The following is a 26,111-nucleotide window of genomic DNA, read 5'->3' as shown; positions in this document are numbered from 1 at the left end:
CAACTTGAATGTAGTTTGGTTGCACTAGTCATAGGCGTACGGTATTCTATACTTGTGAAGTTCTATATAGCGATGCAGAGTATCTGGGATTCGTGCCAAAGTCGGCTTGATAATCTGTCAATGTGAAAAAACTGCGAAATTTGTCAGTTTCGTTGCGTTATGGCCTCGACAGGTACTTTCCCTATGTTAACTTTTCCTTAACAGCATGACTCGACAACTTTATCGTCATGGGATTTATGGTACGAGTGCAAAGGTTGTTAAATTGACAACAACCGTATTATGTTTAGATAAGATTTTAAAGCGATAAAGTTTGATTACATTGCTACTGGCACACAAATATAATGTTTGCATAATGCACTAACGCAGTATTTGCCAATTTAATATTCAAGGTTTCGGTTCATACGGTAAAAGAGACTAATACGTACAGGCATAACAAACATACAGAAAAGCTGTTTTGAATTTATGCTTATAAATTATAAATAGATTAAACGAAATTCCTTATAGGCGAAGTGTCTTATATTTAATAGTAAATGTGAAAATACAAATCAAGTGTAAGAATGGCAAAAAAGAAGGTATTTTATTGTTTAATATCATTTATAAAATAATGTACTTCGTACATGTATACTTCGTACATGTATAGTTGAATTGGTCTATAAACGTTACATATTTATAGAAATTGGGTGCGAGTAAAAAATCCTACCCTTACGTTATTTTCTAACCCCCAACTACTAACCCATATAACCCCTAACTACTGAGTACTGACAAACTGACCCATAACCACTAACCCCTATCTACTAACCCATATAACCCTTAACTACTGACCCATAACTACTAACCCATATAACCACTAAGGCACTAACCCCTAACTACTAACCCATTTAACCACAAACCCCCAACTACTAACCCGTATACCCCTAACCTTTAACTACTAACCCATATATAACCACTAACCACCAACCTTTTAACACTTTCCATCAGCCTAATCTTTAATGTACTAGAGGATTCTTCATAGTGCCAGAAATTGTCCAAAAAAGTTCAGGTTATTTGACACCAAATTAGTCACCAAAACTTTTCTTACATATACAATTGTAATTTGTACACATGGTATCTTTACGCACACTTTTATTCCTATTATTAGACTAACTTGATAATAGTTAAACATGAATGACTCGTTTGTCTGCTAGGTGTAACGACCAGCTTATTTTCTTCCAACTAAATGTAAATATGTTTTTTAACTGTAAAAAGTGTGTTTTAACAACTGTTATTTTGACTCTATAGCCTGTCCTTTGTTTAAATTATTTCTACATTTTCGCTACCGTAATCGAAGAGACAACTTAGGCTAATATCATTATTATAAATTACAGAGTAGCAGTTATGAGCCGGATCATTTCATTTCCTCAACTTCATTATTCTGTAAGATGTTTTTTGGCTTCCTGGGTTTAGCAATGCTTGCTACTGCTGCTATACTTGTGGGATATTACTTTGGATTTCTTGATGCTGTGAAAAAAGGTGGTCTTACACTCTAAATGCACTTTTCTATATATGGGTATGGGGAAATGCTATGGCATGCCATGCTCACCCCAATTTTAATCTCCCAAGATTTTAAGCGACTGTTCACTGTTATTGGCATTATGCTTGAAGTACTTTGTGTAAAATTGAAAAATTGAACTTTTTTGCTTGTAACCCCATTTAATCTCCTAAAATTTTCTTTGACCCTTGAAGTTTATTACGTGACCCCCAATTTAGGAAGCCATGCATTAGACCAGTAGAAAACGGCATGCCATGCCATGACTCCTGGGATTTAGGACAGAGTTGGACCTATTCTAAATTCACCTAGTATTTCTTTATTGCCGTGTGTGTGTATCTTAAGTAAAGAAACTTAGCAATAATTGTCAACTCATGCATGCCAGGGGTCACCAATGGATTTTTCAACTGAGTGTGGCCATGGGCCATTGTGGCTGTCCTATTATGTATTCAAATAAATTAGAAATTGTCTACGCAAAGCTTGTAATGAGAACCCGAATATTAATACCTTACATTAGCATTAAAACTTATACTGTGGATACACATGTAGATTTTTCTTATCACATGAGGGTAACTATGGTTTTATGGATAAATGCTTAATTTAACTACATATAATTGGAATAATTGCAACTATTTAACTGGATATGTCTAAACTTTACAGTGGATATAAATGACCCAGATGTGGCTCCTGAACCAATTCCAGGGGAATATTTAATTGGTGTTGGACGTTATGATGTAACAGGACCCGTTGCACAAGTTAACATGGTGGGTATGAATGGGAAGTTGTAACATTTGAATGGATGTAACTTGTTTTATCCTTGCGTGACCGAGAAACGTCAGTTATTGTAACACAGGTGTTCTGTTTCATACACCCTGTGCCAGCTTAAGAGTTACCAAGTATGTTACTTTGTAGATTGTAGGGAATTATTTTTGTGGGACTTCTTTTATGTATAGCTGATAACTTGGACAACCATTTAGTGACCACTGGGTTGGAGTAATTGTGGTTAAGTGTCTTGCCCAAGGACACATACGTGCTCATTTTGCTGTGCCAAAACACAAGTGGGGATATTGCAGTAATGCAGTTTAGGTGTACTGTGATGACAGTTTTAAAGTGATTTGGAATATCAAACCAATTTTTATAATTTATTCAACCTTATTCGTGTCTCCTTGGGCAAGACACCCAACGGCAATTGCTCCAACCCAGTGGTCACTCACTAATGGGTTGTCCAAGTTATCAGCCATAACGACTCGTTTACCGGTTACGTGAGGATAAAGCAAGTTAGATTCATTTATTCAGTGCAATTATGATGATTAGTAGTTACCATCAAGCTTGAGTTGCTCTGGTAACACATGCACCACTAAGCATTTAAAATATTGCTAAGATATTACTGTACAGATTTTCTGTTTTGTGAAGAACTATGCGTTTATTTACAGATGGGGTATGCTAACCCTTCGCAAACAGCTAGTGGGCTTCATCAGCGTTTATATTCTCGGACATTCATTGTTTGCAACAATGGAAATACATCGTGTGTGGTGTTTGCCACCGTAGACAGTGGCATGGCTTCTCAAGTTGTCAAACTTGAAGTCATTAAGCGACTGAAAGCAAAATATGGACCCACGTAAGAGTTTAGTGACCAAGAGACAAAATAAATTTCATTCATTCATAATGTACTTTGTGTACAACCCATTTACCCATAAGCAATTACATGTTGTTCTCTTTAAAAATATTTTGTATATCGGCGCATTTTTACTGATATCTATTATTGGTAAATCGTATTGTTAATATCGGTAAACTGATAGATCGGTCAACCTCTAGTTTAAAGTCTGGGTGTTTTGCCGCAAGCTGATTTAAATCTTAAGATTGCTCATATGGAATACAATATAGTAGGGTGGGGGAAGGTGGGTCACCTTTAGCACATAATATCCAAATACCCTGTCTCTCATCGTGTTTTAAGCAATTAACTAGGGTTTATGATAGTCGTGAGCATACGGTTTAATAATTCTTTCAATGGTTACTACCATATGGGATTAAAAAATAGAATGAAAAGGTGTCCTATTTTTCCTTACCCTACTATATAACAGAATTGTAACTTTAAATTAAATGCAGGCGATACACTGAGCGCAACGTGGTTATATCTGGCACCCATTCCCATTCTGGCCCAGCTGGTTTTTTCCAGACCATGCTGGTTGAGGTGACTTCACTGGGGGCCATCAAGCAATCTACGGATTCATTTATCGATGGAATTGTTAAAAGCATAGAGCAAGGTTTAAAGATTTTTAACTGATAAAAGCATAGAGAAACTATTTAAAGATTTTTAACTGATTTTCAATTTGTACAATTATCTATTATAATTAAATGAATATAGAAGTGTATATAGTAGGGTGGGGAAATGTGAGACACCTTTTCAATCTATGTTCTATTCCAATTTGGTAGTAACCCAAGAACATTCAAAGAAATATAAGTTTGTATCTTCAAGACTCCCATAGACCGTTGTTAGTTGTTTAAAACACGATCAGGATATTTGAATATTGAGTGCTAAAGGTGTTCTGTCATCTCCCACCCTACTATATATAGAGGGCTTTAGCTCCTATTACAGCTTTTCATCCCAGCTTCGAATTAAATATATATATTGAACAATTGATGACCGAAATGTTATAGAGTTTGTTTAAATATAATATCATACAGTTTATAATTTTAAACCCATTACCTAACTATTATCTTTTTTTACCTTAACACGTCAGCTCAATTTGTACTTTTTTCGCAGCTCACGCTAACTTGAGACTTGGGAACATGCACATCGGTACTGATGAAGTGGTGGAAGGGAATATTAATCGGAGTCCGAGTGCTTACCTTAAGAATCCATTGAAAGAAAGAGAAAGGTTGAGATTTAATAGCAACATGATAAACTATATTTTGTTCGACGCCATAGCACAGTTGGTTGGTGCGCCTGCCTCTAACCCAGAGGTAATGGGTTCAAGGCTCTTCGCTGGTACCATGTTGGCGTGTATGGGCAAGACAATTGCTTCAACCCAGTGGCCACTAATGGGTTTTCCAAATTATCAGCCACACAGAAAAAAATAAACAAAAATTATCATCTACGAAGTAACATACTTGGTAACTCGTAAGGTGACATGAGGTGTATGAAAAAGAACACCCATGTTTAAGATTTCCGGCCATGCGAGGATAAAGTAAGTTACATTCATTCATTCATATAGGATCATGGGGACATATAATATGATATAACCCGAGCCATGGTTTAGTGGTTAAGTGCTTGCATCTTATCCAAAGGAAACTGAGTTCAATGCTTAATGCTGATACTAACGTAGACAAATATTATGTCCTCGGGCAAGATTTATCAGACATTGCTCCAACCCAGTGGTCAATAATAGGTTGTACTCTTTGTAGCACTTTGGGTGTTGGCATACAACTGCATATTCGCATACCACATACTGGGCCAACCCTTGCCTAAGTTAAATCTCTGGTCCCATGGTGTGCCACGCTGTAGAACCTCACCCCCGTAGAACAGAATAGAAGTTTATTTTTCTGCAGAAGAATTACCTAGAAGCAAAGGCTTTGAAAATATCTCGGTTGTGCTTTGTACATTTTATTGTAATGCCTTTCGGTATCTAATACTGTTAGTGGTACACAGTGTGTAAACAAATGCATATTATTATTTCATACACCTTTTAAATTCTTTCATAATTTAGATACCGCTACAACACAGAACACAACATGACAATGCTTAAGTTTCAAGCTACTAATGGTAGGATTCTACTTTGTAACTTTCTAAAGTAATGTTTCTTGTTAATACTCAATGGAGACAAAATTAAACATAGTTTATTTGTAATTGTTTAAAACTTTCAACTCAATGCCAATTTTTTCTTGTCTTATTTTGAAAGTTGCTAAACTGCACAAATAAAACAGTCCCCCCCCCTATTTTTAAATTAAAAATTACCACTAGTTTTAAAAAAAGTGTTTCTGTGAATGCCATTTCACAGGTCATGAACTACTGTTGTTCAGCAGTCCATTGAATTTACCTTACTTCACATAATTGCCTTCGAAGGTCAACCTACCATAGCATTTTCTGCGTGCTGTTTTAAAGAATGCAATATCATACTTAAGATTAAAAAATAGCCATTTTTTAAATAAAATGAATCCGCATTAAGCAGTTGGTATTACGGCAAATTTTCTGGCCCATTAGCACATAATACTGTTACAATTTCTTATATGTATTAAAATATATAAGAAGAACTCATGTGACCTTAGGTGACCCAATTGGTATGTTCACATGGTACCCCGTACACTGCACCAGCATGAACTTTAGCAATGAGTTGATCAGCTCTGATAACAAGGGAAGAGCTTCTGCTCTTTTTGAGAAAATGATGAGAAAATCTGGAGAGAATAAAGCTGGAAAAGTGAGTTAAATGAATGAATGAAATTTATTTCTACTCTTCATTCACGATAACGTAGAACGGGAGAATTTACAAAAGCGAAAATACAGGTAGTATCGGTAAAACAACAGTTGTTAAAACACGCTTATTGATAAAAAGGAAAGAAATAATGTTTTGGATAAAAGGCGTGACCGTTACACCTTAAATACACTACAATGTAAATAAAGTAAACCACATTTAATTAAACAAGGACTAAGGACACAAAATATAAATAGAACACCATAGAGCAGGGCTTCCCAAACTTTTTGGCTCTAAACCCCTTTTAGTTTCCCAAAACTTTCGGCGACTGGTCAATAGTATTGTGTAGAATTGAAAATACTCTCGGCCCTCGACAACCCCTGAAGTTCATTTTGCAACCCTCCAGTGTGGGAAGCTTGCCTCTAGACCAGCAGCTTTAATACTTTTATAGTTTATAACCCCATTCTGAGAAACTAAGCACTTAAGGATAATTTTTTGATCAATTTAATTAGCTACACTTGTTTTAATATATCTATGTATGTTACTTGTCCCCAAATTTACATTTAGAAGAAAGGCCGTAAATACTAATCTGCTTGTAGCCGCCAATTAACGCTCTGTGGTTGAGAAATCCTGGTTTTGATTTCATCTACAATCTGTACGTCATATAACTTGTCCATGCCCCTATTCAAAAAAAAATAACAAAAATGCTTCTATCTACTTATAATGTATATAACTCAGTACTATTAAAACAGGAATCTTTTGTTGGAGCATTCGCGTCTGCAAACTTGGGAGATGTTTCCCCTCGAACCAAAGGACCAATCTGTGTTGACACAGGTAAACCGTTTACCTTTTAATATTTCAAAAAATTATTTAAACAAAATATTAAATAAAATGTAACTTACCTTATCCTCGCGTTGCCAGAAAACGACAGTCGTTTTCTAAACACGGGTTTTTGTTTCATACACCTCGTGCCAGCTTACGAGTTACAAAGTGTGTTTTTTCTATCTATTCTATTCTATGTGGGTGAGGTCCCGCGGCGTGGCATGCCATGGGCCCTAGGATTTAGGCCAAGATTGGCCCATTACCCTAACACCCGGGGTGCTACTGCATCGACCTTCCCAGTTTAAGAAGCCTGGCGCTTCCCCGAAGGTAGGCGACAAGGGCTTTAATGGTGATGGATGGGAGATCTTCCCTTGACAGCTCGGTCAAGTTTAGATGCTCCCGTCTTGCGCTCGCATATGCTGGACATATGCCAACATAATGAAAGGATGTCTCATCTTCCTCGCCCTACAAAGTGTGTTACTTTGTAGGGGATTTTTTTATTTTTTATGCATGGCTGATAATTTGGACAACCCATTAGTGACCACTGGGTTGGAGCAATTGCGGTTAAGTGTCTTGCCCAAGAACACATATGCCAACAATGGTAGCATTGAAGAGCTTTTACAAGCTTAACAACTCTGATAATGTTTTTAAACTAAACTATTATGTCACTTTATCACTTCTTAAACTCCACTTATTGCAGGCAAATCTTGTAACTTTGAAAAATCGACTTGTAACATTCCACCCCGGGTGAAAAATTGTGTTGCTTTTGGACCCGGCGTCGATATGTTTGATTCAACTGACATTATCGCTAAACGCCAACTTGAAACTGCAAAGATTCTCTTTCATAACAAGTTAGTCACTTCTCTAATTTAGCTTGTAAACTAATAATTTATGTTTTAAACAAAACAATTAGGTTTTAAACTAAATATTTTGCCGAAAGATTTTTTTTGCGTTTTTGCTTAACATTTTAATTTTTTCGGTCTGTTTCAAATTTTTCTAGTATTAATACGGTTACCATTTATTTTAAATTAATAATTTAGGTTGTAAATCACAAATAAAAATAGACTGAAAAATATATATCTAAATTTATGTTTATTAAAACTGTAAATAAAAATTCTTCTGCAAAATAATAAGTTTCCAACCTAAATTATTAGTTTAAAAAATGGTGTTCCTATAAAAGTACTCTATGACATCACAGAACAAAGGAACTGTTACAAGGACCTGTGAGTTGGGTGCATCAGTACGTAGATATGACCAAACAACCTGTACAACTAAATGATGGTACAAATGTTACTACATGCAAACCAGGGATGGGATATAGGTAGCTATAGTTTATATACATGGTGTATATTTATGACAGCACTATACTCTGTCTATATGAGAATTACTGGTCTGGCACCATAGCACAGTTGGTTAGCGCGCCTGCCTCTAACCCAGATGTATTGGGTTCAAGGCTCTTCGCTGCTACCATATATTATGGTCGTATGTGTCCTTGGGCAAGACACTTAACGGCAATTGCTCCAACCAAGCGGTCACTAATGGGTTGTCCAAGTTATCAACCACACATAAAAAAATCCCCTCAAAAATAATTACCCACAAAGTAACATATACTTTGGAAACATGTAAGCTGGCACGAGGTGTATGAAACAAAACACCCGTGTTCAACGACTGTCATTTTCGGCCACAAGAGGATAAAGTAAGAAAATACAGAATGTTCAATTTCTTGACATTTCCTTCAGTTTTGCTGCGGGTACAACAGACGGAGCTGGTGCTTTCAACTTTGTGCAGAGCATGACCGAAGGCACGTTGCTGTGGGATACTGTGCGTGATGACATCATTGTAAAAGTTGTGTGTTCTGAATCACCACCACAAGAATATTATGATTGCCATCACCCAAAACCTGTACTGCTACCTACAGGGTGTAAGTTGTTTGGCTGTTGGAGTGTAACTTACTTTATCCTCGCATGGTTGGAAAACAACAGTCGTTATAGCATGGGTGTTAAGTTTCATACACCTCATGCCAGCTTATGAGTTACCATGTATGGTACTTTGTGGGTGATTTTTTTGAATTTTTAAAAATAAATTTTTATATGGCAGATATTTGGACAACCCATTAGTGACCACTAGGTTGGAGCAATACCATTCTATAAAATATACATTATAGCATAGGCGCCAAACCTTGGGTGGCAGGGCAGGCAGGCAGGCCTTACCTGAAATTTCCTGCACTTCAATAATCGCTAACTTGATAATCAATAAGGTGAAATCTGTTTCACAGGATTGTGTGTCTAACTGTACCTGCCTCCCCTGTATTTTTAAAGTTAGGCGGCTATGAATAGTAGTTTTATGCATCTCATTACGCATTATTTTACAAGTAAAAATTTTACAAGTTTTTTTTTTAGTAAAAAGTGTGTACATTTTAGGCTGTTGTATAAGAGGCTGTAGTTTTTATTAGTATGTGTCAATTTATTTTCATGATTAACACATTTTCACATTTACAGCTAAGTAATGCCTAATAGGTTGCATGAGACCACTATGTATTGTGTGCTAATGCCGCTAATAATACTTTAAGATATCCTATCCTTGATGATCTGGTGCTACGAAAACAAAGCAGACGAAAATCAAAAGAATCAATTGATTCTATTTGAATAAAAGACTGACGATGCCATTTAGGCGAAATATATCTCTTTTATTATACAATTGGTTGGACTTGATTTTTGTCTGTTACATTTTCGTAGCACCAGATCCTTTCTGTATTTCTATACACAAGAATCGTCCAACTCAATGAGCACCAGATCAAATCCGTGTCAGATTCGCAAAATTTATTAAATTTATCTTATCTTGTTAGGGTTATAAAACCACCTTTAACCCCCCCCCCCACACACAGATATGGACCGTCCTTATGCGTGGCACCCAACTATAGTTGACGTACAAATGTTACGACTTGGTCAACTTATCATCATAGCTGTGCCTGGTGAGTTCACCACTATGGCTGGCAGGAGAATCAAGGAATCTGTGCAGAAAGAAGCTCAAGCACATGGTGTGGCGAATGCAAAGGTAAATGACTCGTCCCTGCCACTGCTGATAATTTAGACAACCCATTAGTGACCACTGGGTTAAAGCAATCGCCGTTAAAGTGTTTTTCCCAAACATACGCCAACAATGGTAGCATCAATGAGCCTTGAACCCATTACATCTGGGTTAAAGGCAGGCGCCTATCTAACTGTGTTACGGTGCCGAATCTCGATGTAATTTTTAAACTGCTTTTTAGGTGATTCTAGCTGGTTTATCCAACGTATATACTCACTACATTACCACCCCTGAGGAATATACAGCACAAAGATACGAGGGTGCGTCAACTATATATGGACCTCATACTTTCCAAGCTTATCAACAGAAATATACAAGTTTAGTTGGTGACCTGGTAACTGGAAACCACGGTAGGTACTTAGTGGAAATATAAGTTGTAGGTGTTTTAGTGGGAAATTAATGTAACCTCATTAGTCATTACCCCATGTTATCCAGCTATGACACTTGCACAGTTCGACTTTTTTTCAGTTAAAAACTTTTTGCTCCTTTAAAAACTAGACTTGTATTTTCTTTACAATTTTGTACTAGGTGTTGGTTGAGTATGCAGGCAAGATATTACAAAATTCATTGTGTATCTTGTAGTATATGTAACTTAGTTTATCCTTGCGTGGCTGGTAAATGACAGTCATTATAACACGGGTGTTCTGTTTCATACACCTTATGCCAGTTTACAAGTTACAAAGTATGTTACTTTGTGGGTGATTTTTTATGTTTTTATGTATGATCGACTTGGTTGGAGCAATTACCGTGAAATGTCTTGCCCAATGACACATACACCCACAATAGTAGCAGTGACGAGCCTTGAACCAATAATCTAGGGTTGGAGTTTGATTAATTAACCTCATATTTCCTAATCACGTTTTAGTCAATTAACAACGCTTTTTTAGAGGTGCTTGGTTATGGTTGTATAATTCTGTAATTATTCTTTGTTAACTACCAAATGGGACGAGAAAATGAAAAAACATGTGTCATATTACCCTATTCTACTATAAAAAAACCTTTATAACACCAGTTAATGCTTTGTATTTCTCTTATGACAGAATCAGTAGACCCTGGTCTTTCACCATCTGACACAATCAATGAACAAATTGAGTTACTTCCGCCCCCCAAGCCCGACAGTGTACCTAATGGTAAATCTATTGGTGATGTCATAAATGATGTCAACGGGACGTTTAGTGCCGGAGATGAAGTGTCCGTCTCTTTCTATGGAGCAAACCCACGTCATAATATGAAGGTAAGCTGTAATAGGTCATTTTTTTATAATTTGGGTGATGTAATGCAGTGGTAAGCGCCTACCTCTAGGTCAGATATACTAAGTTCAAGGCTGGCCGCTGCTACCGTTGTAGACATATGTATCCTTGTTCCAAAGCAAGACACTTAACGGCAATTGCTTCAACCAAGTCACCCATACATAAAAATATAAAAATCACAAAAACCCCACCCACAAAGTTACATTCGTGTTAACTTGTAAGCTCTGGTATATGAAACAGAACACCAGTGTTATAACGACTGGCGTTTAGCTCAATTTTTCCAAGCCAGTGGTTTCTTATTGATTCCCATTGTCAGGCAAAACACTAAAAAATAATTAATTCCTCCAGAGTTACTTATGTGGTAACTTGTAAGCGGGAAATAAATGTAACTGGCTTTATCCTTGTGTGGCTGGTAAATGACAGTCGTTAAACACGGGTGTTCTGTTTCATACACCTCATGCCAGCTTACGAGTTAACACGAATGTACTTTTATGGATGATTTTTTATGTATGATTGACTTGGTTGGAGCAATTAACATGAAATGTCTTGCCCAACGACACATACACCCACAATAGTAGCAGCGACGAGCCTTGAACCAATGATCTAGGGGTTAATAATCTAGGGTTAGAGGTATAAAGTGTTTGATAACATCTGTATAATAACTGTCATTGCCACACAAGAAAAAATATGTCACATTTAAATATGTTTATGATGTCACAGTTGGGCTCGTCGTATCTCGCGGTTCAACAACAGCTCTCTAACGGCTCCCAGTGGCAGGACGTTTTCGTTGACACAGATTGGGAAACCAGGTTCATCTGGAGCGAGGCTACAACAAAGGCCTCTGATGACGTCACAATCACTAAAGATAAAAATGTGATCACGGCTTTGTTTGATGTCATTTCTGCCACGGCTGGAGTTCACTTTGATTACGAGGAGGCGTTGATGTTGCATGAAAGAGGAGAACTCCCTCTCCCCGAGTCATTGCGTGATGTCATCAGTGATGTAAGGGTTCGTCGCAGGTAGGATGACTCAGCAATTTTCCAACTTAATTTTACTCAGAAATTTTAATAACCAGTGATGACCAACTTAATTTTTACCAGTGATGACCAACTTAATTTTGATCATTGTTTACCAACTTATTTTAAACAGTGATGACCAACTTAATTTTTACCAGTAAAAACCAACTTAATTTTTCCAGTGATGACCAACTTAATTTTTACCAGTGGTTACCAACTTAATTTTTCCAGTGATGACCAACTTAATTTTTACCAGAGATGACCAACTTAATTTTGATAACCAGTGATGACCAACTTAATTTTTACCAGTAATGACCAACTTAATTTTTGACCAGTGATTACTAACTTAATTTTAAACAGCGATGACCAACTTAATTTTTACCAGTAAAAACCAACTTAATTTTTCCAGTGATGACCAACTTAATTTTTACCAGTGGTTACCAACTTAATTTTTCCAGTGATGACCAACTTAATTTTTACCAGTGGTTACCAACTTAATTTTTCCAGTGATGACCAACTTAATTTTTACCAGTGGTTACCAACTTAATTTTTCCAGTGATGACCAACTTAATTTTTACCAGTGGTTACCAACTTAATTTTTCCAGTGATGACCAACTTAATTTTTACCAGTGATGACCAACTTAATTTTGATAACCAGTGATGACCAACTTAATTTTTACCAGTAAAAACCAACTTAATTTTTCCAGTGATGACTAACTAATTTTGACCAGTGACGACCAATTAATTTTGATAACCAGTGACGACCAATTAATTTACCAGCGATGACCAACTTAATTTTTGACCAGTGATGACCAACTTAATTTTTACCAGTGATGACCAACTTAATTTTTACCAGTAATGACCAACTTAATTTTTGACCAGTGATTTCTAAGTTATTTTAAACAGTGATGACCAACTTAATTTTCCAGTAATGACTAACTAATTTTGACCAGTGACGACCAATTAATTTCTACCAGCGATGACCAACTTAATTTTAAACCAGTGATTACTAAGTTATTTTTGACCACTGATGACTAATTAACTTTTACCAGTGATGACCAACCTAATTTTTCCAGTAAAGACCAAATTAAAAAAACAACATAATTTTGACGAGTGATGACCAACTCAATTTTTTCAGTGATGACCAACTTTTTTTTTAGGCTTGTAAACAACCTACAGCTCTCTGGCGTCCTCAGGTGGGAGAAATATCAACCAATCAGCAGCTTCGGATCAGCCGAAAGTCATGTGACCATTGTTTGGAATGTTCCGGTTGATCAGCCTAGCGGAACTTACAGAATCTCGTATTATGGCGACACACTCACACTCTCTGGTCAGGTGGTGCCATTCCAAGGTTACTCGAGTTCATTCAGGGTTCAGTGAACTTTGGTTGCCTTTTTCTCTTTTTCTTAATTTTTGTTAATCTCTCATTATTATGCTGTGTACCAAATTCAAATATGTTGTTTCATTAATTAAGTGCCTGGGTACACCTATCTTTACTTAATAGTTCTGTGGGGAAGATGGGACATCTTTAGTACATAATTTCAAAATACCTGGTCGTTAAAAAGGTGTCCCATCTTCTCTCACCCTACTGTATATTTAACATTTGTTTTTAATTTTCTGTTTGTGTGCAATAAAAGTTAATATACTTTAAACGTTTTTGCCCCGGTAAGAATTGAAAGTCCTTTTTCAACTGTAGTTAGACTATTAGGTCATGTTATCACATAAATCCCATATTTCCTGATTGTGTTTTGGACAATTAACAACCGTCTTTTAGAGTTGCGGTCATACGGGTATATAATTCTGCAAATATGCTTTGTTTACTACAAGATGAGACGAGACAATGGAATTAGAACATATCCCATTTTACCCCCATTATGAATTGTTTAATGACGTCATCTTTTTAAGTGACGTCATGAATCAAAGAGGTTGTGTTTTTAAAACGCAAAAATCAACAGTCGAATATTTTTTCACGCCCACACTGATAAATTCCCACACGGAAATACGTATCCTATCCTCTGCATGCTTCAGCAGTTTTGATTCAAATTCTAGCTTTAGATTGAAGCGAGGTTACCCCCTTTTTCTCTTTCTGCTCTCAGCTTATCCGTCTGCCCAGAGGATATCAGTTAGAAAGCGTCTAGCGTTAGACAAAGATTTGCGTTGTAGGGAAACCCTAGTTTGCGATGCACATATACTACAATGGTTTAACAGGTGTATGTTAACTGCAATAGTTCAAATTTTCCGTCATTTTTTGCTATTTATGTGTGTTATATCAATATATTTGTGTGTTTATTTAATTGAGGAAAGCGCTATGGTTAATCAGTAACTATCACGGTATCGTTCCGTATTTATCTATGTGTCTGTGACGTTATGTGCATAGCCGTACAAAAGTTCCGAATTGCAGAGAATTTAAAAAAATTTAAAATGGCTTTTACATATTAAGGGTCAAAAACGTGTTTAGTTTAATGCCTTTAACAATAACATGAATGTCAACTTTGAAGAAACAGATGCCAGAAGCCCAGGTTCGTATTAAACTTGACATAACATTAATGTGGTTTGATTTTTAGAACAAACATCTGCATTAGGTTAATTTATACCCTTTGCGTGCTAATGACTTTCGTTTCGTTGCTAATCCCCCCATTTATTTTTGTTGTTTTAGTTAATTCGGTCGTCGCTTCTGTATTTAAAAAAATAGAAACTTATTGTCATGCCAAACAGTCTGTGTGATTTCCAGTAAATTGCATTTCGTATATGCTTTGTTTTTTCAGCCCACAAGGTTAGCGAAGCCGAGTTCGACAAGGTTAATATTGGTAAGTGCGTGTCTTCCGCTTAATATTTGAAGAGCCGTTACAGTTACATGTTGCGCTTGGTAATTTAAATCATATGGAATTTTTTCGTCTTATGACACAAATATTAAACATAGCGATTTGTTCTTTGCATAAGATTAATTAGGTTCACTTTTCAGGTGAAATTGGTCAAATTATCGACCAATTAACGACCAACCTTGTCAGTGATACCGATAAAACAAGTTTCAGCGATTCCACCAATGCTTGCATGAATCAACTTTGTGAGCTTTCCAAGCTAACAGGAAACACTGTAAGTGATTAGAGTGGTTGTTACCTTATGACTATACTATATGGTCATTAAGCTCGCCTGTTACGCATAGGAAAGTCCCCTTCAATTGCCCGCACTTTACCATGCTATTTGCGTACTCTGTCTGATTTGCCTCTAGGTACTTTCCAAACCTTGACGTCAAACGCGTCATATAATCCCTTTCTCAACACCTTTAAGCTTACATCTAACCAATACTGCTCGTGTGCATTAAATTAGACTGCTATTAGATGCCTTTAAACGATACTACAGTATATAACCCATAAACCACAGCGCGAATTAGAACTCCCCTATGAACGCAAACTATATAAAGATTGAGCAAATAAAAGTAATACAGTAGTGTGGGGGAAGATCGGACACCTTTAGCACATAATATCCAAATATCCTGATCGTGTTTTAAACAATTAACAACGGTCAATGGAAGTCGTGAGGATATAGTTTTATAATTTTTTGAATGTTCTTCGTTTACTACCAAATTGGACGAGAAAATAGAATGAAAAGATGTCCCATCTTCCCCCACCCTACTATAATAATAATAAAACTAGTTCGTGGGCTGCACTGTTATTCAGTTTGTATATCTGTTATACAACCACCGTGAGCACATAATATCCAATCATTTCGTAACAACTAAAATTAGTTCATTATAGGCTGCACTGTTACTTAGTTTATATAGGTTAATTAACCATTGTATAACCAAACTTATTTGTGACCTACGATAATTAAAAACAAAGCCATGAAACACACGTTTGATTTAGCCCAAAACTTGGTGAAATTATAACAATAAAACGCACACGTTCTGTATATAGTGGGGTGGGGAAATATGGGACGCCATTTAATTGCATTTTCTCGTCTCACGTGGAAGTAAACCAAATACATTCAAAGAAATATAAATTCGTTTCCTCCCGACTCCCATAGACCGTTGTTAATCGTTTAAAACACACGCACTAGTTTTGTGCTTAAAGTGTCCCGTCTTACCCCACCCCACTACATTACATTTTATGTTTTAATTAACCGTCTCATTGTATAACTATTAAGTTGTATGTTGGGGCTAGTAGCCACCTTTTTATTTGATAATTTTCCTTCAGTGATGCTTCAAGAGATGCCTTGTTTTTTAACGTCTGTCATTTTGCTAACCAAAGTTATTTGCTAAACCAATGTTATTTTATGTTTAGAAGCGACGTGCTATGGGAGAAGCCTTATGTAACAGCCGTGCAGGAGAAATGCTAATGAAATATTTCAAGATGGCGTCGACTAGCAATTGCATACAAGAATGCCAACGAAAGTAAGTTTTTCAAACATATTAAAAATTTTATTTTTTTAAGAAAACACGGGAAGTTACATTTCTGCATTTGTCGTAATAACAGACTTTAAATTTAAAAGATTAAATATACATGTTTATTGTAAAAATGGTACCGTTACACTTAGATACCATTCTCGCTGCGGTTCCTTACATTTAGAAAATATTACCTATAGTAGGGCGGGGAAAGATGGGACACCTTTAGCACATAATATCCAAACATCCTGATAGTGTTTTAAACAATTTACCAAAGTGTATGGGAGTCGTGTGGCCACGGTTTTATAATTTTTTGAATGGTCTTTGCTTACCAGCAAATGGAACGAGAAACTATACATACGAAAAGGTGTCCCATCTTCTCCCATCCTACTATACACAATGTTACATACATGGTAACTCGTAGTCGGGTACGCGGTGCATGTGATAGGACATCTATGTTATATCCACTGCCTTGGCGCTACCTCATAAAGATAAACGATATAGTAGGGTGGATGGAGATGGGGCACCTTTTCATTCTATTGTCTCGTTCCATTTGGTAGTAAACAGAGATCATTTCGTAAATTAATAAATCGTATCCTCACGACTTCTATAGACCATTGTTAATTGTTTAAAACACGATCAGAATATTTGGATAACATGTGCTAAAGGTTTCCGATCTTCCCCTACAGTACTGTATCATATATCCTGTCCTCTTTTCTGTGTCTTAATCGAAGAGTCAAATAAAGTTATTATTATATCATAAATGAGTATCATTCATTCGTTTTTTTATTTATTCAAATATTAAACTATTACAGGGAATTTAAAACTTTGCGGGAAATTTGCTTTAATTTCACCGACGATAACATGATGCTTGCGAAGGAATTTGGACAAGAAGGTTTAATTGGAATGTTAGTCGGTGAACTGAACGAACATAAAGCAACGTTTAACACCAACCAGGTAAGTTGAATTTTAACGAATGTTTGTACTTTCTTTTTGATATAGTAGGGTGGGGCACTTTTAGCACATAATATCCAAATATCCTGACCGTATTTTAAACAATTAACATCTCTGTCTGTGGGAGTCGTGAGGATACGATTTTATAATTATTTGAATTTTCTTTGTTTATTACCATGTGGGACAGGAAAATAGATTAAAAAGATGTCCCAACTTCCCTCAACGCACTATACATGTTTTTACATCCCAATTAGTTGTTTTTATTTTTACAGAAACACAAATACATCGTATCCTCAGCATTAAGGATTCTATACAACTGTTCAAAGTCGAGCGATAACTTGATTCATTACAAAAAGCCGATGCATTAGAAACTGTTGGTTGGTACGCCACGAATACAATGCTTGATAAGGTAACCAATGCCTTTAGAACTACTGCATGTCTTATTTTTGTATGACCCAGTATAATAAGTAACGGTAAAAACACCATATAGTACTGTGGAGGAAGATAGGGCATCAACTTTAGCACATAATATCTAAATATCCTGATCCAGTTTAAACAATTAACAACGGTCTACCGGATTTGGGAGGAGGCGGATTTATAATTTTTTGATTGGTATTTGTTTTCTACCGTATGGGACGGGAAAATGGAATAGAAAAGGTGTCCATCTCCCCCCACCCTACTGTACCTATTTAGTAAAATTCGTGACCATTACGTTAATTTTGGTTGTTTAAAACAAGATAAGAATATTTGGATATTATGTGATAAAGGTGTCCCATCTTACCTCACAGTACTTTAACAATAGAATATTTTGTAAAAAAACTGTTTCCACCTGACATATTGACTGCTTAGTCATAAGACATCTAAATTTACAAAGTTGAACAAATATATATTGCTTGTTATTGCCCTAAACTCAAGTTCGCTATGTTAAGAGTCCGTATTCAATAAAACATGCCATATAATGCAACTGTCTGTAAAACGTTATCTAAATTTCAGAATTTGAAAAACATTTTCACCTTCAGTGTAATGACACTTGCCTTTATCGTGGATGACGTTGATGAAGAGATTGTGACGAAATGTTCAATCGTCACTACGTCAGTGCAGGTATACGTATACGATATATTATAACGTCATTATGTTGATGACGTAACGTGACGGCACGTTTTAATGACGTTTTATAAAGATAAACAGTATTTCACGAAAGTTATATATTGTTGATGCTGTTCCATGACGTCACCTTTTGTTGACGTTTCATGACGTCACGATTTGATGACGTTTCAAAACGTCACGATTTGATGAAGTTACGTGACGCCACGATTTGTTAACGTTTCATGGCGTCACGTTTTTATGAAGTTTATGACGTCATGTCTTCGATGACGTTTTTATGACGTCACGATTTTTATTCGTGTTGTCACGCAGATGTTCGTCGCATCGGTTGCAAGCGACAACGGAAGACATCTTGGTTTCTCGTCTCTTGAACTTGTGGATGCCCTGGTTAAGTTGGCAGATAATGTAACTATCAGTGAAAAGATTGTGAATGAAGGCGTTGTGGCTCCGTTGATAAAGATGATGACATCGGGTACGTAAGTGTTAAAATCTTAAGTTTTAGTTTGAAAAGAAACTTTCTGTTATTGTTCTATATATTAAAAAAAAAACTTCAATAATTTTACCGACCAAAACCTTAGGCGATCGAGAATTGGAAACAGCTGCTACAAGTCTTGTTTGGAGTTTGTCGTTTAGTGATCGAAACAAAGATGTCTTTAAAAAGAACTTGGCTTTGATGCGTCGGATAGAAGACTTTCAAAACCCGTATGTATTTTATAACACGTATAGTAGGGTGGGGGAATACGGGACAGCTTTAGCACATAATGTTCAAATATCCTGATCTTGTTTTAAACAACTAACAACCGTCTATGGGAGTCGTGAGGTAACGGTTGTATAACTCGTTGAATGATCTTTGTTTACTGCCAAATGGGACGAGTAAATAGAATAAAAAGGTGTTCCATCTTTCACCGCCTTACTTAACACCAGGGCTCGAATGTATAAATACAAAAAATACAAAATCCGGTGTCAGAAATAAATAATGATTTTTTCCCCATGAACCCTAAATTTACCATTTTCCAATACGCAGTTATTTTTACTTTATTGACAAAAACCTCCAAAAAACTGCGCAAGGTGTGACAGCTGTACTCAATATGAAAAGAAAGGCAACTATTGTAAGTATATTGTAATGTTTAAACATATTTTTAGCTCAAAAAATGGCAGTTCAAACTGATCGCTCTTAGACAGGGCTTGTAAAAGCAAGATTTTTTGATAAAGTGTCTAAATCACAGGTCTCTGTATGACGTACAGAAATAGCTGGTGTGTGTAAACTACGTATCTTCTGACCTTCGTTACTGTAACTAAAAAGATAAAATAAGGTTAATTAACCCAGTGGTCACAAATGGGTTTTTCAAATTGTCAGCCATACATAAAAAAAATAACAAAAAATAAAATAATCACCCATAAAGTTACATACGTGGTAACTCGTAAGCGGGCATGAGGTGTGTGAAACAGAACACCTGTGTTATAACGGCGGTCGTGACCCCACCACGCATGGAGTAAATAACCTACATTCATTCTAACGTTGAAGTATAATAAGGGTTTTGTTTGTTTTTTTTGTATAGGCTTCTGATGCTACTCCTGAATCCGATAAAGAAGGCCACATCATGATAAGTTACAATTGGAAATATAAATCTATTGCCGTCAACGTAAGATTGGAATATTTTAAATTTTTGCTTTATTTTTAATGACATTATGGGTGAACTAATGAATGAATGAACGTCGCCCATTTTACCACTATATTGACAAAGCAGCAATGTGTTTAACGTACATATAGTAGGGTGGGGTAACACGAGACACGTTTTTTTTTTTTTTTCTCATCCTATTTGGTAGTTAACAAAGAATACTTACAGAACTATACAACCATAACACAGCCAATCTAAAGGAGCGGTGTTAATAGTTTTAAAAAAGGTTCACACACTATGGGTTTTAGGTGCTAACGGTGTCCCATCTTGTCCCATAGTACTATTGTAGGGTGGGGGAGATGGGACACCTTTTAATCCTATTTTCTCGTCTTGTTTGCAAATAAACAAAGAGCATTTGTATAATTATGAAACTGTACCCTCACGACTCCCATAGACTTTCATTAAAAAAAATTAAAACCGTATCCTCACGACACTCATAGACCGTTGTAAAATTTTAAAAACACGATCAGAATATTTTTGAATATTATGTGCGAAAGGCGTCCCGTCTCCCCCCACCCTACTATATATAAACCTGCATGAGGTGATATATATGCATCATGTTTTATCTCTACAGCTTCGAGATAGGCTGGTTCAAGAGGGTTACAAGACTTGGTTCGACGACGACAACATGGGTTCCGATATATTGCAAAGTATGTCTGAAGGTGTAGAAGGTGCTCACGTCTTTCTTATGCTGGCATCACAATCTTATAAAGAAAGTAAAAATTGCAGGTAAGGGATTTGTTTTATTACAGTATTTGTAACATCCAATATGAATTTGTTTTTGGCTTATAAAGTTATTTAGTCTGTTTTGTATAATGCATTTTTTGTACTTAATTGCATTTTTTGTACTTAGAGAATTAATTTAAGTATAAAAATTGATTGTTTAACAAATGTCGTTTTGCCGTTGACTCTCTTCACTTTGTTCCTTAAATAATATGGTCCTCGTTATCGTTTTTAAACAATATAAAGTGCTGCGGGGTAAGGTGGGACACCTTCAGCACATAGTATCATATAATATCCTGATCGTGTTTTAAACAATTAACAACGGTTTATGGGTGCCGTGAGAACACGGTTTTAGATTTTTTGAATGTTATTTGTTTACTACCAAATGGAACGAGAAATTAGGATGAAAAGGTGTCCCATCTTTCCTTCTATACTGTATATATAAATTTATACTATTATAAATTTGTGTTTGCAGAACTGAGGCCGTAGGAGCTTACAAATATGACGTCCCTATAATTCCCCTTGTAGTAGAAGCAGGGTACAAGGCAAACGGTTGGCTAGGTGAGTTGTTGAACCACGTAAAGAGATGTGAATATCACTGAATGAATGTTAATTGTAGTAGGGTGGGGGGGAGACGGGACACATTTAGCACATAATATTCAAATATTCGGATCGTATTTTACAACAGTTTACAACGGTCTATGGGAGTCGTAAGGATAGAGTTTTATAATTCGCTGAAAGTTTTTTGTTTACTACCAAACGGGACGAAAAAATAGAATGAAAAGGTGTCCCATCTTTCCCCACCCTACTATATTTATCCTTATGTACCTGGCGTATAATAACGGCAGTCGTTATAATACTTTTCCCAATTGATGAACTTGGTAATTCACACACCTTGTATGGGTATCAGTTAGCACGTATGTTGCTTTGTCGGTAATTATTCGTTCCTTTTTTAAATTTGACAATAAGTAATGCACATAACGAAGAATATTACACGTAACGTTATTTTGTATGTAATAAACAGGTTTGCTGTTTGGAATGAAGCGATACCACAAGTTCCACAACGATGCAGACTTTGACACAAGTTTTGTGACGCTTTTAAAAGATGTGAAATCAATAGTGCCGAAGAAGGAATGAAACTTGCTGTATTCCAACGCACAGTACCTTGTAGCATAAGTAGCATTACAAATATCCCACAGACAGTACACGGCCAAAAAAATGCATAAAAAAGGCTCCGCAAAGTCCTTTACAGTGGCACATGAAACAAATGTTAAATGAAAACATTATAATCTGGTATTAAAATCATGCTTTCGGTCCTATATAGGAATACACATGGACGCTTGTATTCGAGTTTCGCCTTCCGATATGAATAAGCTGTAAAAAGTTGAAGTATATGCAATTGAGCTTTTTAACTGTAATCACATTGTATAACAATGTTGTTAACATTCTTTATTGTTTTTTTACTGTTACTGCTATTTTATTGTACCGGGTGTATGCGTCTGCCCTATATATAGTACTGTAGGTCAAGATGGGGCACCTTTAGCACATAATATCCAAATATCCTGATCGTGTTTTAAACAATTAACAATGGTCTATAGGAGTCGTCAGAATACGGTTTTATAATTCTTTGAATGTTCTTAATTAACTGTCTGATAAGACAGAAAAAATGAAAATGTGCCCCATCTCCTTCACCCTACTATATACTGCTTTGAATTGACCTGTGAACTCAAACTTTTGACCATAAACGCAATCACCCAACTTACGAAATCATGTTATTCCTTTAGTGAGTCTTATCGTCACTATAAATAGTTTTGTGAATATTTGTCCGGCGCCATAGTAAAGTAGTTAGCGCGCCTGCCTGTAACCCAGACGTAATAGGTTCAAGGCTCGTCGCTCCTACCATTGTGGCCTTGGGCAAGACACTTAACGGCAATCGCTCCAACCCAGTGGCCACTAATGGGTTGTCAAAATTATCACTATACATAAAAAAATCCAAAAAATATTAATATACCCACAAAATAACATACTTGGTAACTAGCAAGCTGGCACGAGGTGTACGAACACCCCACAACGCCTGTCGTTTTTCGACCACGCGAGGATAAAGTAAGTTGCGTTCATTCATTTATTTCTATCAGTTTAATTATTTCCATGCCAACTTTGCAGCAACATCATTCAGGGCACAATATCCTATAAAACAGAATATTTGTACAAATAGGCTAATAAATTGCAAGCGCAATACTCAGCTTTTACTAATACGCAGACAAATCCAATTATATAAGAAGACAAATTTCGACTTTGCAATCAACTTTACGAAGGTATAAAAATAATTCTATCATATACATCATAACTTTGCGATTTATATTAATATGACGAAGCCAATATAAAGACTTCATACGCGGCAGATCACCTGTTCACACCCGTTGACATATAGTAGGATGGGGAAGACATGACACCATTTCATTCTATTATCCCGTTTCATTTGGTAGTAAACAAAGAACAGTCAAAGAATTATAATACCGTATCCTCATGACCCCCATAGACCGTTGTTAATTGTTTAAAACACAATCATGCTATTTGTTTATTATGTGCTAAGGGTATCTGTCTTCCCCCACCCTACTATAGTTATACTTACATAGTCGTTACTTTCGTTGCATATACGAACACATTTAAACACATTTAACATAACATCAAATCCTAAACTATGAAACAGTTAGCCGCATCACAGTAAACAACCAACATAGCTACGGCTAAACATATTATAAACACCCACAAAGTAACATAGCATACATGGTAACTCGTAAGCTGGCACGAGGTGTTGATAACGACTGTGTGGTAAAGACTGCCGTTTTTCGGCCACGCGAGAATAAAGTATAGTAGGTTGGGGGAAGATGGGACACCTTTGACAGATGATATTTGAATATCCTGATCGAGTTTTAAACAATTAACAGCGGCCTATGGGAGTCGTGAAGATACGGTTTAATAATTCGTTGAATTCTCTTTGTTAACTACCAAATGGTCGGAGAAAATAAAATAAAACGGTGTCCCATTTTCCCCCACCCTACTATAAGTTACATTCATTCATTTACCAACAAGAAACGCTTGCGTCGATGCGCGGTGCCAGATACTATGACGTCACAATGACGTAGGTCGCGGCGTTTTCAAGCGATTTTACACACAGTTAAGTCGTAATCAATAATTTTACACTCGATGTCGCCAATTGTAAAAGTATTGATGGTCAACAAATATTATTAAGTACCGTTGGTATTCCAATAACAACCCATAGATAGCAACATTACTGCAACAGTTATACTAAATGATGTTTTTGTATAAGTTCGCGATATGAAGAATTGAATATACAATCAAACATAAAACTGTTACAGCTTATTATGGAAGGTATAAAAAGAAAGAAAAATTAAAAAAATAATTGTACAAATTTAAAAAAATGAATATATAAACCGGTAAAAAAAATTACCAAGAAGGTTTTTTGGTTTGTTAATTTATCAAAAGTACAATTAAAATAGAGGTACTTGTTTTGTTACTGTAAGGTGTAAGACATAAAAATGTTTTTTAATTTGAAGGAATATTACAAAACCCTCAATACATTACTTAATTGAAAAAAAAACCTATTCAGCTTTAAAATTATTGTAAAGAGATTGAGTTATATTGTGTTAAGCAATAATGGTTTGCAGATATAAAAAAATCTTGATTGGAAATCAGTAATGTATAACGCAATTGCAGTTTGTATTATTTATATAAATTTAGATTCGATTTATTTAAACAGCAACCATAGAATGGCTGTATAATTCAACTTCAGTTTCACCAACAACACTCCACTTGTCTGTTTGATCATCGTAACATTCAATTGATTTTACAACTTTGCGATTAGAATCCAGACTACAAAAAGTAAATTTTTAAATGGAAAATTGTAACCAAATTGTTCAAGTATTTACCCTCCTACTACATAAATCTTGTTTTGTGCAACACAAGCTGCATGAGAACTCCTCTCCATGTTCATATTTCCCACATAAACCCAGGTGTTATCATCAACATTGTATTTCTCAACTGATTTAAGAGGTTGTTTTCCATCATGGCCACCTGATATTCAGTAAGAGTAAGTATAAATATTTCTGGACTAAAATATAACCTACACTTCAGTATACGAAAAAGATTCTTTAGTAGTTTAGAAACGGTAAAACTTAGGTAACATGTTTTCTAATGGGAAATTTCATGCATATTTGCACAACCGATTTTTTTTTTCGATTTCACCAATAATTTTTACAAGCTGTTTTGTTTTTTAGACTTTGGTGGTACTTTGGTTTAGATCAGTGGTTCTCAACCGCCGGTTCGCGTCAACTTTCCTGGCGGTCCCCCAAATATATATTACAATTTTATATCTTAATTGCAAAATGCAACATGTTGAAGTCTTGTCCATTGATTATAGAAATAAAAAATCAAATTTTAAACTGATTTAGAACTTGGCCAGTTCCGTAATTTGCAGCACTGTGACGTAACATACAGTTCATGGTCTACTTTGGACTTAATTGTACGTCACAATGCTGCAAGTGTTGTGCCCAACTGTTTAAAAGCAGACTCCAACATTTTGGGTTGATTTTTGAAGGTCCACCGGTCCGCAAAATTTGTTTCGGAATTTTACCGCTCCGCAAACTAAAAAGGTTGAGAAACACTGGTTTAGACTTTAGATTACATTTAAGCATCTCTAATAATATACAAACTTTCATTTTTGGTTGGTATGCAATTTTAAGCATTTATAACTACTTAATAAACTGTCAATATAAATAAATTGGAATGTCTAACATATATTTGCATTATAAGAATAAAACTAAAACAATTCAACTGTTATTTTAACTCCTTAGGGACGAGTAATGCAAATATGCATTTTGAAACAGGTGTTCACAAAAATGTTCCTAATTTTTTTTATAGTTGGTAAAAGTTCTTACAGTTGGTTTTATTTGAAAGAGGAAGGAATTATCCACCAATATAACGTTTGAAAAAGGCATCATAGCATTTAAAAGTTTTTACCAAACTTGATTTGAAAACCCTAAAGTATTTTTTAAGAAGATAGTTCATATTCTGCCCAAAAATCAAGGTTTTAACGTCATTCTGTCCAATAAAAGCGATTTTATTTGATCTCTATGTTGCA

General features: G+C 35.8%; 3 protein-coding genes across 16 annotated transcripts in view; 2 read left to right on the top strand and 1 right to left on the bottom strand.

Annotated features, from left to right (window-relative positions):
- Positions 1–152: 152 nt before the first annotated feature.
- Positions 153–13,859, top strand: LOC100184352 (neutral ceramidase-like). Of its 2 annotated transcripts, none has more exons than XM_018814499.2 (18): positions 153–172; positions 505–572; positions 1,365–1,509; positions 2,186–2,289; positions 2,959–3,143; positions 3,632–3,789; positions 4,290–4,404; positions 5,233–5,288; positions 5,792–5,940; positions 6,687–6,768; positions 7,457–7,607; positions 7,955–8,077; positions 8,496–8,677; positions 9,641–9,810; positions 10,025–10,193; positions 10,884–11,077; positions 11,814–12,112; positions 13,270–13,859. In XM_018814499.2, exons 2-18 carry the CDS (start codon positions 558–560, stop codon positions 13,487–13,489), a joined length of 2,517 nt encoding a protein of 838 aa, XP_018670044.1. In that variant the 5' UTR covers positions 153–172; positions 505–557; the 3' UTR covers positions 13,490–13,859. The 2 variants fall into 2 exon arrangements, with proteins under 2 accessions (XP_018670044.1, XP_018670045.1); XM_018814500.2 differs by lacking the exon at positions 153–172 and adding an exon at positions 181–239.
- A 695-nt stretch (positions 13,860–14,554) lies between these two features.
- Positions 14,555–22,292, top strand: LOC100181987. 3 transcript variants are annotated; one of them, XM_002127408.5, is made up of 14 exons: positions 14,555–14,628; positions 14,875–14,916; positions 15,072–15,202; positions 16,390–16,499; positions 17,306–17,447; positions 17,717–17,853; positions 18,438–18,545; positions 18,861–19,020; positions 19,127–19,250; positions 19,594–19,657; positions 20,108–20,191; positions 20,802–20,956; positions 21,426–21,511; positions 21,975–22,292. In XM_002127408.5, exons 6-14 carry the CDS (start codon positions 17,842–17,844, stop codon positions 22,085–22,087), a joined length of 906 nt encoding a protein of 301 aa, XP_002127444.1. In that variant the 5' UTR covers positions 14,555–14,628; positions 14,875–14,916; positions 15,072–15,202; positions 16,390–16,499; positions 17,306–17,447; positions 17,717–17,841; the 3' UTR covers positions 22,088–22,292. The 3 variants fall into 3 exon arrangements, with proteins under 3 accessions (XP_002127444.1, XP_026693068.1, XP_026693069.1); XM_026837267.1 differs by lacking the exons at positions 14,555–14,628; positions 14,875–14,916; positions 15,072–15,202; positions 16,390–16,499 and having other exon boundaries at positions 17,310–17,447; positions 19,573–19,657; XM_026837268.1 differs by lacking the exons at positions 14,555–14,628; positions 14,875–14,916; positions 15,072–15,202; positions 16,390–16,499 and having other exon boundaries at positions 17,320–17,447; positions 17,699–17,853; positions 19,573–19,657.
- A 1,866-nt stretch (positions 22,293–24,158) lies between these two features.
- Positions 24,159–26,111, bottom strand: part of LOC100180458 (kelch-like protein 12) — a 23,621-nt gene continuing 21,668 nt past the window's right edge. For 9 of the 11 annotated variants that reach the window (XM_026837259.1, XM_026837263.1, XM_026837258.1 and 6 more), the window contains 2 exons: positions 24,901–25,045; positions 24,159–24,844 (listed from right to left, as the gene is read on the bottom strand). In XM_026837259.1, coding sequence (XP_026693060.1) covers positions 24,724–24,844; positions 24,901–25,045 — 266 coding nt within the window. In that variant the 3' untranslated portion in view covers positions 24,159–24,723. Of the gene's footprint in view, positions 24,845–24,900; positions 25,046–25,208; positions 25,616–26,111 lie in introns of those variants that run through there. The other 2 variants (XM_026837265.1, XM_026837264.1) reach the window with 2 other exon arrangements.

This window comes from Ciona intestinalis, chromosome 12, assembly GCF_000224145.3.
Source record: "Ciona intestinalis chromosome 12, KH, whole genome shotgun sequence".
Lineage (NCBI taxonomy): Eukaryota > Metazoa > Chordata > Ascidiacea > Phlebobranchia > Cionidae > Ciona > Ciona intestinalis.
Note: the sequence above shows the minus strand (reverse complement) of the source record. Positions and strands in the feature narration are given on the sequence as shown.

What these genes read in the sequence shown, in the direction of transcription:
- LOC100184352 (XM_018814499.2), top strand. An exon ending in TCTTGATGCTGTGAAAAAAG is followed by an intron (nt 1,510 to 2,185) that starts GTGGTCTTACAC and finishes TAAACTTTACAG; the next exon opens with TGGATATAAATGACCCAGAT. An exon ending in ACCCACGTCATAATATGAAG is followed by an intron (nt 11,078 to 11,813) that starts GTAAGCTGTAAT and finishes ATGATGTCACAG; the next exon opens with TTGGGCTCGTCGTATCTCGC.
- LOC100181987 (XM_026837267.1), top strand. An exon ending in ATAAATCTATTGCCGTCAAC is followed by an intron (nt 20,192 to 20,801) that starts GTAAGATTGGAA and finishes TTATCTCTACAG; the next exon opens with CTTCGAGATAGGCTGGTTCA. An exon ending in CAAGGCAAACGGTTGGCTAG is followed by an intron (nt 21,512 to 21,974) that starts GTGAGTTGTTGA and finishes TGTAATAAACAG; the next exon opens with GTTTGCTGTTTGGAATGAAG.